The sequence below is a fragment of the Anomaloglossus baeobatrachus genome, chromosome 12, assembly GCF_048569485.1.
Source record: "Anomaloglossus baeobatrachus isolate aAnoBae1 chromosome 12, aAnoBae1.hap1, whole genome shotgun sequence".
Classification (NCBI taxonomy): Eukaryota; Metazoa; Chordata; class Amphibia; order Anura; family Aromobatidae; genus Anomaloglossus; species Anomaloglossus baeobatrachus.
In genome coordinates, this window is record NC_134364.1 from 30,465,386 (window position 1) to 30,478,547 (window position 13,162).

Here is a 13,162-nt window from a genome sequence, read left to right on the forward strand (position 1 = left end):
ATTTCTGCGTTCCGTAATATACAAAAAATACCTAGTATCACCACTGACTACAAGGTGTCTATACCGGCCAATTCGCCTCTCTTGGAGGACTTATAACTAGCCTCTACAACACAGACTTCCGTTAACCTGCCTCTCTTGGAGGACATGTTAACTAGCCTCTACAACACAGACTTCCATTAACCTGCCTCTCTTGGAGGACATGTTAACTAGCCTCTACAACACAGACTTCCATTAACCTGCCTCTTTTGGAGGACATGTTAACTAGCCTCTACAACACAGACTTCCATTAACCTGCCTCTCTTGGAGGACATGTTAACTAGCCTCTACAACACAGACTTCCATTAACCTGCCTCTCTTGGAGGACATGTTAACTAGCCTCTACAACACAGACTTCCATTAACCTGCCTCTTTTGGAGGACATGTTAACTAGCCTCTACAACACAGACTTCCATTAACCTGCCTCTTTTGGAGGACATGTTAACTAGCCTCTACAACACAGACTTCCATTAACCTGCCTCTCTTGGAGGACATGTTAACTAGCCTCTACAACACAGACTTCCATTAACCTGCCTCTCTTGGAGGACATGTTAACTAGCCTAATAAAAAACACCTAGTATCACCCAAGCTTGCGCTAAGCCCCAATGGTATCCGTACCAGCCATTTCACGTCCAGCGTTAGGCCCCAAGACTACCACGTACCAGCCACAATGCGCAACTTAAACGCTATGCCCCAATGGTATCCGTACCAGCCATTCCACGCTACACTGCGCTAGGCCCCAAGATTACCACGTACCAGCAGTCCCACGTATTTCCTCACAGAGCCATAAACTGTACCACAGGCGACAACCGTATACTATACCACAGACAATATCCTTTACTATATCAACAAATTTGAGAGCCCGTGAAAAACACGTGCCTAACCTGGCCAATTAAAACCTGACCTATATCTCTAGGTCTTGTACCAAACCGTATTAACTACTTAAGTTTCCACTAGAACCATAAACCATATCACAGGCGACAACTAACAGAACTCACAAACCCACATGCTCTCTTAATTTCTCCTCTTCACAAATACACACAACAGGCAGCAGGCAACTGAATATGTGACGGTTCTTCCGAGATTAATATGGCCAGCAGCGGAGAAACTCTTCTGCCGTCACAGAGATCGCAAAAACCGGACACAGTCAGGCAATCAGTGCCACATACCCTGAGACACACGAGTAAGACTTCAGATTATAAAAATCAGCAGACTTACCATGTTCTCGTATAAAGAGCTGATCAGACTCTTGGATCAGGGTATCCAGCACGTCCTGCCATTCCAATCGCCGGTCCTCAAGATTGTAGAGTTTTTCCTATACTGGCCCCACATTGGGCACCAATAATGTTAAGGTGAACTCATAACCAGAGATCACTAGTTGCCTACTGCCTGGCCGAATTGATATGGGCCAAGTGCATGCATAAAAGAATTCACACCAGACACAGTCGGATGTGTAATCTCTTCTTGGTCACAGTAGAAAATGGCACCAAACAGACAGAGAGACTCGTGCGTCCTCTTGATATAGGCTAGGGGCGTACACAAGTTCAGATATGCATATTTAGTGGGACAGTTCATGGGCTAGCCAATGGGGAGATCCGTGTTGCTGTTGATGGGCAGGTCTGACTCCAGTGGACGAAACCATGACGATGGGAGGGACGTCATCTGGTGCATCCATGCTGATGGTTTGGTCTGTGATTTCCAGCTTGACCAGGGATCTTCCCTTATATGGTATCTTCTTTCATCTGGACATTCCTTGCATTCCAGGCAAGGTGTGGAGAAACAGGCAATGGCAGCCACCTTTATATCTGTGTCATGCATATGATCTGAAACCTGAATTATGTAAGACAAATCGACATATTTCCCACAATGCTCTATGTCCAGAGGTTAATTAAGTATTTCATTTTATGGCTCTCCTCAACAGAGCAACTGGTCAATTCATTCAGCATCGCATAAAGGATCCATCAATCCTACAGAACATCCGTATCCCAGAGCCATGGACCCTCAGGACTGTAACTGCTCAACAGGTAAGGAAGGGAACTAGAAACATTACACCTGTACCATGTCATACCCATTCTGGGCAGCAGAACAATAGTATTGTTTGTAGCACAAAATCTATATTATTGTTATAAAGTCGGCATTTTCATCTAATATTGTGTTTTTTTTCTGACTGTGGCAAATAGATTGTATAAGTATGTCTGAGAATAACATTTATTGTAGCAAATATCAGAAAATCTATATAGCATTTGATGATTACTGGATGTATAGAATTTTTCTTTTCCTTGACAAAAACTTCTGTCTCTCTCTTAGGAGCTTCTTGTTCCTGTGGACAATCATGCAAATGTAAGAACTGCAAATGTACAACATGCAAAAAAAGTGAGTACATACCATTTCCCACTAGATATAATGCACACGGTTATCCTTGGGTCTCATGCTGGCATCTGTGCTTGTCACAGATACAACACATACCAGGCCCAGATGAGGCACCTACCCATTTGGGCAGGTGCATTCTGAGCTGCAGCACTGAACTACAACGCTGGAGAAGAGCCTCGTTTTTTCAGATGTTGGCCCCGTGGGCACACACGCATGCACAACACCGTCTCAGTGCCTATGGGGATGTTACAATGTCTGACGCTAGCCAGTGCCAACGTCAGGATGTTTTTCTAGGGGCGAAGTTCATGCTCCGCTCTTTCCCCTGCATAGAATTAGATTCTGCTCTTCTGAGCGCCCATAGGCTAAAGGCCCCGTTACACGCAATGACATCGCTAACGAGATGTCGTAGGGGTCATGGAATTCGTGACGCACATCCGGCCTCGTTAGCGACGTCATTGCGTGTGACACGTACAAGCGACCGCTAACGATCAGAAATACTCACCTAATCGCTGATCGTTGACACGTCGTTCATTTTCAAAATGTCGTTGCTGTTTCAGGACGCAGGTTGTTCGTCGTTCCTGAGGCAGCACACATCGCTATGTGTGACACCCCAGGAACGACGAACAACACCGTACCTGCGTCTTCCGGCAACGAGGTGGGCGTGACTTTCATGCGGCTGTTCTCAGCCCTCCATTTCTATTGGACGCCTGCAGTGTGACGTCGCTGTGATGCCGCACGAACCTCCCCCTTAGAAAAGAGGCAGTCCGCCGGCCACAGCAACGTCGCTAGGAAGGTAAGTATGTGTGACGGCTCCTACCGATATTGTGCGCTACGGGCAACAATTTGCCCATGACGCACAAACGACAGGGGCGGGTGCTTTCACGAGCGACATCACTAGCGATGTCGCTGCGTGTAAAGCCCTCTTTATTGTGAGAAATCTAGTGTAAAGTAATATGCAAATCAGCCTGGAAGTGCCGGGGGCATGAATATTATAACACTGACACGCCCTCAGTGCTCTCCCAACCTGATTTGCATATGACATTACACTAGATTTCTCATTATTAGAACATTGGATCAGTAAAAAAAAAAGGTATAGACAAGAGACTTTAGCGCATACCTTTACTACTTCCATATGTAAAATTACGTTGACAGTTTCCCTATAACGCTTGGTGTGACAATCTGTGGTTGTATTAATCACCTAGGCAGGTTAATAATACAATTATTTTTGTTCTTCCAACCACGCTCTTACAGTAACTTCTGATAGATGGCCAAAACGAGATCCCAAACCAGGCTTAGTAGTTCCACTGCCCCTGTACCAGGCGATACCCACTGTCTCCCAACTTTTGGTTGGCCCACAGATTTTGTATTTCCCGCCGGTATAGTCTGCAGTCACAGCCTATGCTCCTCCAGATGACGGATATCATGACCGTAGTGTGTGTATCCAGCTCCAGCTGGCAACGACCACTATCCCCTCATTAGTGTCCTAAGCACCCCAAGCTACCCTCTGGGTTCAAGCCTGTCCCCCTAGAAATACCCCCCCTTACTGCTAACTGTCCATTAGTGGAGTTATCTTTACGAGGCCATGCCCCTCACCTGGGACTGCATGTGAGACCCCCTGTGGTGATGGCTAACCTGGGTCTAGATCAACATCCACATAACGGGACTACTAGTGGTTAGAACAATGGCTTAGTTAAGGTCCCTGGGGTACTATCAAAAGTAATGAATTGATCACTTAAGGGGTACTTCTCACAGATCGCTGCTGAGTCACGTTTTTTGTGACGCAGCAGTGACCTCATCAGCGATCTCGCTGTGTGTGACACTAAGCAGCGACCTGGCCCCTGCTGTGAAATCACTGATCGTTACACACTGTTCTAGTTCATTTTTTGCTCGTTGGTCTCCTGCTGTGCAACATGTGTGCCGCCCCCGTGTCAGCAGCCGGGCTGCTCGGATCCGGATCCGCGGTGGCTCGAGGGGCGTCCAGACCCGGGGGTCGTGTGGCCACTCAAATGAAGGGGTTATTTACAAGAGAAGTTGTAGAGTTCGTGACGCCACCCGTGGTGTGTGGTAATTTACAAGTACCACTGCTGCAGTTGGGAGTACCCGGTGGTGATGGAATGGGGCAGCCAGGTGTTAGAACCCTCCACGGGCAGGGGGGAAGCCCCGGGACTCGGTGATGGTGATTGGGGGGTGCCGTGGGGAGTGAAGAGGGACACTTTCGTACTCACACAGTCCAATAACGCCGACACCGACAACTGGATAAACCAAAGTTCTGGACACCGCTGCCGCTGAGGGGAGCTAGTTTGGGTCCCGTCCCCGATGGTTTTGCCTGATGATCTGTGACCTTCTCCCTGGCACTTAGTTCACTTCTTGGTTGGCCCATAACCAAGGAGGAGGTGGATATTGCACAGAAGGGCAGATTGCACAATACCCTGTGACGACCTGATAGTCCAGGGCGTCACACACGCATCGGCGTTTTTGACTGCGGGAGACCAACGAACACCGACTCTGTGTAAGCAGCATACACTGGCAACCAGGGTAAATATCGGGTAACTAAGCAAAGCGCTTTGCTTAGTAACCCGATGTGTACCCTAGCTACGTATACCGGGAGCCAGCGCTGGCAGCCTGTAAGCGGTGTACGCTGGTAACCAGGGTAAATATCGGGTAACCAAGCAAAGCATTTGCTTAGTTACCCGATATTTACTCTGGTTACCAAGTGCAGCATCGTTACACGAGTCGCTGGTGGCTGATGACTGGTCGCTGGTGAGATCTGCCTGATTGACATCTCACCAGCGACCATGTAGCGACGCACCAACGATCCCTGCCAGGTCGGATCCCTGGTGGGATCGTTGGTGCGTTGCTATGTGTGACCCCCAGCCTTACTCTAATTACCAATCTCGTGCCTGGCCTTCTGTGTACATAAGGTCCAGCAGGCACATCTTTGCCTCGTGGCTCCTGGGTCTGGATGAGCATGGTATGTGTCCATGTGAACTCTCAATCAATTTACATTTTATTGTGCACCTTAAACTGATGAGTAAGAAAAGATCTAATAAAACACAATGAGACGTAACCAGCGCTCCACGCTGGAAAAAGTCTGCATCCATTAGAGCCGTGGACCCCGCTCTACATCCAGTGGTCCAATTGTCTTTAATCCACAGTCAACTCCTTGGGTGCTGTCAGTGTGCATAGAAGAAATCTGATTGTTACTTGTCTGATTACTGCCGTCTTCTCACGAGTCTCTTCCTCCCCAGGTTGTTGCTCCTGCTGTCCGGCTGAGTGCAGTAAGTGCGGCCAGGGCTGTGAGTGCAGCGATGGATGTGACACTTGCAGCTGCTGCAAGTGATCGGCGCGACACAAGGAATGAGCAAGGAATCTGTTCCATGTACAATATGATCTGTGCTCCAGTGATTGTCATGTGCAATACCGTGTTCAGGAAAGATCTGCTTTCTTTTACTATGAAAAAAATAGATTTCTTGTCCCTGCCATACTTATTGGAGACCTGATAAGCTGATTACACTGCATTTTACTTACTTATCAGATATAATCTCTGTATTCTGTATTTCGCCATTGAAAAGTTAATAAAAGTGTATTCTTACCAAAAGATATTTAGTCTTGGAAGATGTATTTAATTTTGGACAGATCCATCAGCTATAAAATGTAAAGACAACAAATGTGTCCTCCATTAGAGTTGAGCGGATTGCTAATAATCCGGGTCCGGCGGATCAGTGGCGGCGGGTTGGCAAAGAAGTCCGGATCCGATCCGGAATCCGGCTCAATATATGTCAATGAGGAGCGGAATCCGGGACGAGAGAGAGCGCGAGAGAGAGAGAGAGAGAAAAAAAAAATCGGATTGGAAAATCGGATCGTGCAGCCGGATACCCGCGTCTGGCCCGGACCCGGATCTACCGCTGAAACTGCGCACATCTGGATTTTTCAAGTCCGGGTCCGGTCAACACTATCCTCCATATGTTAATGACCCCTGTGTACATTGTCATCTACCCGGTTCACACAACTGAGCTGCTGCCATTGTACTCAAGAGTGTAAAAGTGCTACAGTATATGGGAGCAGCATGGCAGGTTTATAAGACTGTGTACAAGGAACATTCTATGTTACCCATATCAACCAATCACTGTGCAGCTTTTACTGTAGAAGTGCACAATGAGAGATGAAACCTGCACTGTGATTGGTTGCTATCGATATACAAGCGCATTTTCTTGTAGACAGTTTTGTAGCCTTACAGCAGCCTTATATCTGTATACCACCAGTTTTATCTGTATACCGCCGTCGTTACCGCCAGCTCCTGGAAATCTCACACATGCCACTTCAATGTGCCTGTGAAGCCTGGTGTATGAGAGCCATTCTCAGGGATGGAGGGATGGAGGGATGGAGGGATGGAGGGATGGAGGGATGGAGGGATGGAGGGATGGAGGGATGGAGGGATGGAGGGATGGAGGGATGGAGGGATGGAGGGATGGAGGGATGGAGGGATGGAGGGATGGAGGGATGGAGGGATGGAGGGATGGAGGGATGGAGGGATGGAGGGATGGAGGGATGGAGGGATGGAGGGATGGAGGGATGGAGGGATGGAGGGATGGAGGGATGGAGGGATGGAGGGATGGAGGGATGGAGGGATGGAGGGATGGAGGGATGGAGGGATGGAGGGATGGAGGGATGGAGGGATGGAGGGATGGAGGGATGGAGGGATGGAGGGATGGAGGGATGGAGGGATGGAGGGATGGAGGGATGGAGGGATGGAGGGATGGAGGGATGGAGGGATGGAGGGATGGAGGGATGGAGGGATGGAGGGATGGAGGGATGGAGGGATGGAGGGATGGAGGGATGGAGGGATGGAGGGATGGAGGGATGGAGGGATGGAGGGAGATTTGAAGTTTGGTCAATCACTACAATATTATCAAATGGTAAAATTATTACAAAATCCTCTTAACACACAATCAACGCTTTAACAATAAAAGCCAAAAAAGCAATGGAGATCTTTGGATTTTTTTCAGTACATCATATGGTAACATTAGGGGGGTGCCCAAAACTACAACTTGTGCCCCCAGATCCAGTTCCTCACACAGCTATGTTGATGATAAAACTAAAAAGTTTTGATTTCTAGAAGAGAAGAAAAAATAATTCACCAAAATGCAGAAATCCCTCAGACATGGTGTGAGCTGCGCTCCCCAGAGTCATGGGCTCAGTTGTGAGATACAGGGCGCTCCCCCCATTAGTAGCAGACATTCATAAAGCTTACTGTAAATAAGTTTGATTTTCTGTATGTAAATTTGTGATCTGAAAAGATCAGTAACAGAACCAACAGGGATCTGGTAACAGAACCAACCTAACTGCATATATATTCGCTTCCGATCACATTGGTGTCTGTGGTTGTGTCAGAAGCCTCCAGCACAGATGGTCACATACATGATTAACACATGGCTGTGTTCTGTTGGTGTCTGACAGTCCTCGCACTGCATCCTGGTGTCAGGTTTTACCAGAACCAAATGGCACAGATGTGACCGGGGCCTCAGATAGTAGAATAATGAAGATACTTGTGCCAAGTCTGAACAGAGAGCACACACACGTGCAAACACACGCACGCACACACGAGAACACAACGGTCTGCACCCATACACACAACAGCCTGCACCTACACACCCACACACAAACACAAGTACACAACAGCCTGCACCCACACACACACACACACACACGCACACAAGTATGTGACGCCCTGGCCTATCAGGTCGTCACAGGGTATTGTGCAATCTGCCCTTCTGCACAGTATCCAATCCTCCTTGGTTACGGATTCTTGTCCTTTGGTGTTGCTAACAGCCGAGCCAGTCAAAATCCTTGATTACTAGGTGGCAGACGTTGGTCTGGGACTGGTAGGAGCTGTAACCCCGGTCGCAGGGGATCGTGTCAAGGGGCACAGATTGCCGAGGAGGGCAGCCGGTGGCCTTGAGCCATCTCCGAGCAGGGGCCAGGGCACGACGGGGTACATGGACCCTAGGCCGGGAAGTAGCTTCAAGCGTCCTGGTAATTTACCTGACGGGGGTTAAGTCTTCAAGATTCATCCCTCACCCACTCCAAAAATCGGGGTACTAGCGCACCGATGGGATAGGACTTTCCCAAACACAGTCCAGAAAATCCCGAGCGTGAACCCTGAGAGCAAGCTCACTCCGTTAGCCATACTGGGGAGCGAGACCCAATTAGTTCTATACTAGAGGGTCCAACAGAGAGAAGGTGCCACGGAAAAGGCCACAGGCTAACAAGAAACACCAAGGGCACGGATCCACGCGTGCTCCCGCCCTGCTGCAGCGGTGCTCAGAGTTCTGATTTACAAGCTGTCGGTGTTATTATTCTTGGACTGAGTACGCAGAAAATTCCTTTCCATCTCTCAACGGCACCCCTGCACCACTACCACCGGGCCCCGGGGCACAACCCCCTACCCACAGAGGGGTTAAACACCTTGCTGCCTTACCACCGCCACCGGGCTCCCCAACGGTGGTACTCCGTATTACCACGCACTGTGGGTGGCGTCACAAACTTCTAACTCCCCTTCTTAAATTCGAGTGTCCGCGCGAACCCCTGGGTCCGGAGACCCCTCGGGCCACCGCGGCTCCGGATTCGTGCGGCTCAACCGCTGGCACGGGGGCGGTACAAGTACGCAACGGCTTGCACCCACACACGTGAACACAACGGCCTGCACAAATAGGTGCACTTCACGCTATGACATGTGCACACACACACACGTGCACTGCACATAATGACAGAAATGACAGGTGTACACAATGATACAAACATAGGTGGACTGCACACAATGACAGGTACGCACACAATGACACACACACATAGGGGCAGTGCACACAATGACAGGTACGCACACAATGACACACACACATAGGGGCAGTGCACACAATGACAGGTGCACACAATGACACACACACATAGGGGCAGTGCACACAATGACAGGTGCACACAATGACACACACACAGGTGCAGTGCACACAATGACAGGTGCACACAATGACACACACACATAGGTGCAGTGCACACAATGACAGGTGCACACAATGACACACACACAGGTGCAGTGCACACAATGACAGGTGCACACAATGACACACACACATAGGTGCAGTGCACACAATGACAGGTGCACACAATGACACACACACATAGGTGCAGTGCACACAATGACAGGTGCACACAATGACACACACACATAGGTGCAGTGCACACAATGACAGGTGCACACAATGACACACACACATAGGTGCAGTGCACACAATGACAGGTGCACACAATGACACACACACATAGGTGCAGTGCACACAATGACAGGTGCACTGCACACATTGACAGGTGCACACGCAATGATACACACACATAGGTGCAGTGCACACAATGACAGGTGCACACAATGACAGGTGCACACAATGACACACACACACACACACACAGGTGCACACAATGACACACACACACATACAGGTGCACACATTGACAGGTGCGCACACAATGACACACACACACAGGTGCACACAATGACACACACACACACAGGTGCACACATTGACAGGTGCACACAATGACACACACAGGTGCACACAATGACACACACAGGTGCAGTGCACACAATGACAGGTGCACACAATGCCACACACACAGGTGCAGTGCACACAATGACAGGTGCACTGCACACATTGACAGGTGCACACGCAATGATACACACACATAGGTGCAGTGCACACAATGACAGGTGCACACAATGACAGGTGCACACAATGACACACACACACACACACACAGGTGCACACAATGACACACACACACATACAGGTGCACACATTGACAGGTGCGCACACAATGACACACACACACACACAGGTGCACACAATGACACACACACACACAGGTGCACACATTGACAGGTGCACACAATGACACACACAGGTGCACACAATGACACACACAGGTGCAGTGCACACAATGACAGGTGCACACAATGCCACACACACAGGTGCAGTGCACACAATGACAGGTGCACACAATGACACACACACATAGGTGCAGTGCACACAATGACAGGTGCACACAATGACACACACACAGGTGCAGTGCACACAATGACAGGTGCACACAATGACACACACACATAGGTGCAGTGCACACAATGACAGGTGCACACAATGACACACACACATAGGTGCAGTGCACACAATGACAGGTGCACTGCACACATTGACAGGTGCACACGCAATGATACACACACATAGGTGCAGTGCACACAATGACAGGTGCACACAATGACAGGTGCACACAATGACACACACACACACACACAGGTGCACACAATGACACACACACACATACAGGTGCACACATTGACAGGTGCGCACACAATGACACACACACACAGGTGCACACAATGACACACACACACACAGGTGCACACATTGACAGGTGCACACAATGACACACACAGGTGCACACAATGACACACACAGGTGCAGTGCACACAATGACAGGTGCACACAATGACAGGTGCACACAATGACAGGTGCACACAATGACACACACCTTCCCTCTCACACAGGCTCTGGCCCCTGCTCCTGGCTCAGCACCTCGCACCATAGTTGCACTGACGCTTTCTAGTAATAGACTCCTCCCTCTTCTGCGGCTGCTCTGTGTTAGTTGGAGGAAATCCAGTCAGTCAAAAGTCCAGGAATACATTCATCCAATCAGCTCTCGTAGCCAGCAGGTAGGCGGTACCATTGACTCCTTGTGTGGCCGGTGTCTGCAGACGCTTCCATCCTTCCATGTGTCCCTCAGCTTCACTCTTCGGGCATCAGCCCCGCGCTCCCCCCACACACAGGGGGTCTCTCAGCCCTGACCCCTCCTTTGTGAGCGTACAGAGCAGACGTGTTATCAGTGCAGCCGGGTCGGGGGGATACTATGTGGTGGAAGAAATGTGGACGGAATTATCATGGCTGTCAGTAAACTAGAGTGGGCAGAAAAGAGCAGCTCCTGTCTCCGAAAGACGCTAAATTGCGCTGGGAAGATTATGAAAACCATGTATTATCAGGAGCAGACACCAGAGGGCGCTGAGGTGACAAAAGACAGAGCTAGAAAGCTAGTTCCTTCAGCAGACACCAGATGGCGCCGCGACTGCCGATGACGTCAGAGCTCCTGTAGCATCAAGTCTGTAAGAGCAGCACTAGAGCATTGCCGGGCGCGGTGGCGAGTGCCTGTGATCCCAGCTTCCTGGGAGGCTGAGGCTGGTGGATTGCTTGAGTCCAGGAGTTCTGGGCTACCCTGTGCTATGTCGATCGGGTGTCCGCACTAAGTTCGGCATCAATATGGTGACTCTGAGGGAGCTCGGAGCTACCAGGTTGCTCTAACGAGGGGTGAACCGGCCCAGGTCGGAAACGGAGCAGGTCAAAACCCCCGTGCCGATCAGTAGTGGGATCGCGCCTGTGAATAGCCAGTGTAGAGCAGCCTGGACAACACAGCGAAACACAGACTTTTTATGCAAATCATTTTAGACCAGATGATAAGAAGAATAATACAAATTATTATTATTATTATTATTATTATTATTATTATTATATTGTTCATTGGCGGATTCCGTTGTTCCCATAGACTTCTATGAGCGGCGGATTGTGACTGATGACGCTGCGTTGCATCCTCCGCCCGACTGATCAGTCATGGAACGACTGACCGTCGGGCGGCAGGAACACAGCCTGTAACGTTTTTTTTTGAGCAGCGCAATCCGTAGGCTTTCGCTGCGCATGCTCTCTCTAGCTACCTGCAGACGTAACCAGGGTACACATCGGGTTACTAAGCAAAGCGCTTTGCTTAGTTACCCGATATTTACCCTGGCTACGTGTGCAGGGAGCCCGACACTTTCCCGCTCGGCTCCGCCCCCTCCCGCACTCCGCATTTACACACACACACACACACACTCACCTGTCCCCAGCCATGCAGTCCCCGGCACTGACGTCCTCAGCGCCATGGCCCCGCTCGGCTCCACGCACCCCCGCACTCTGCCACCCGCACACATTCTCGGCGGCCGAACGATCAGCTGATCACCCGGCTACTGTGAGCGATCAGCTGATCACCCGGCAGCCGGCTGCTGTGAACGATCAGCTGATCACCCGGCTACTGTGAGCGATCAGCTGATCACCCGGCAGCCGGCTGCTGTGAGTGATCAGCTGATCGCTCTCATTAGCCGGCCGCCGGGAGATCATCTGTTTGCAGCCGGCTATTGTGAATGATCAGCTGATCGTTCTCCCTTTTACAACGGAGTCCAACAATGAATTCTATTCTTGTCATCCGTTGTACAACGCATCAGTCACAAGCGTCAAGCAACGCATGTGACTGATGTAAAACAACAGAAATGTGAACCTAGCCTAAGGGGGAATGTTTTCCCTGTGGTGAGGGACATGCATGATGGGCCATTTTACAGAGACTTATAAGCCATGCAATGCTCTTCTGGGAAATTAAATCCACAAATATCCCCTTTGGCGCTACCTAATGGATGTAACAATCCTAATAGTGAATATCGACCCTTGCTACATGACTTATAATAAGAAGCCAAACCAGAAACTCCATTTGCAGAGACATGTTTCGTGTTGTTACCCCTCCTCAGTGCAAAGCAGAAAATCTGAATATTATCCTAAGTCGAGTGGCAAGGCTCAATAAAGGGTCGATATTGACATTTAGGATTGTTACAGCTGTGTTTCTCTGGCAGAAC

General features: G+C 49.6%; 1 protein-coding gene across 1 annotated transcript; it reads left to right on the top strand.

The window, feature by feature from the left end:
* Positions 1–1,799: 1,799 nt before the first annotated feature.
* On the top strand, positions 1,800–6,008 carry LOC142258072 (metallothionein-1-like). Its single transcript, XM_075330525.1, has 4 exons — positions 1,800–1,875; positions 1,958–2,060; positions 2,344–2,409; positions 5,655–6,008. The coding sequence occupies exons 2-4, from the start codon at positions 2,030–2,032 to the stop codon at positions 5,744–5,746; spliced, it is 189 nt and encodes a 62-aa protein (XP_075186640.1). The 5' UTR covers positions 1,800–1,875; positions 1,958–2,029; the 3' UTR covers positions 5,747–6,008.
* Positions 6,009–13,162: the final 7,154 nt, after the last annotated feature.

What these genes read in the sequence shown, in the direction of transcription:
- LOC142258072 (XM_075330525.1), top strand. Translation starts at nt 2,030, where the DNA reads ATGGACCCTCAGGACTGTAACTGCTCAACAG. An exon ending in GGACTGTAACTGCTCAACAG is followed by an intron (nt 2,061 to 2,343) that starts GTAAGGAAGGGA and finishes TCTCTCTCTTAG; the next exon opens with GAGCTTCTTGTTCCTGTGGA. An exon ending in ATGTACAACATGCAAAAAAA is followed by an intron (nt 2,410 to 5,654) that starts GTGAGTACATAC and finishes CTTCCTCCCCAG; the next exon opens with GTTGTTGCTCCTGCTGTCCG.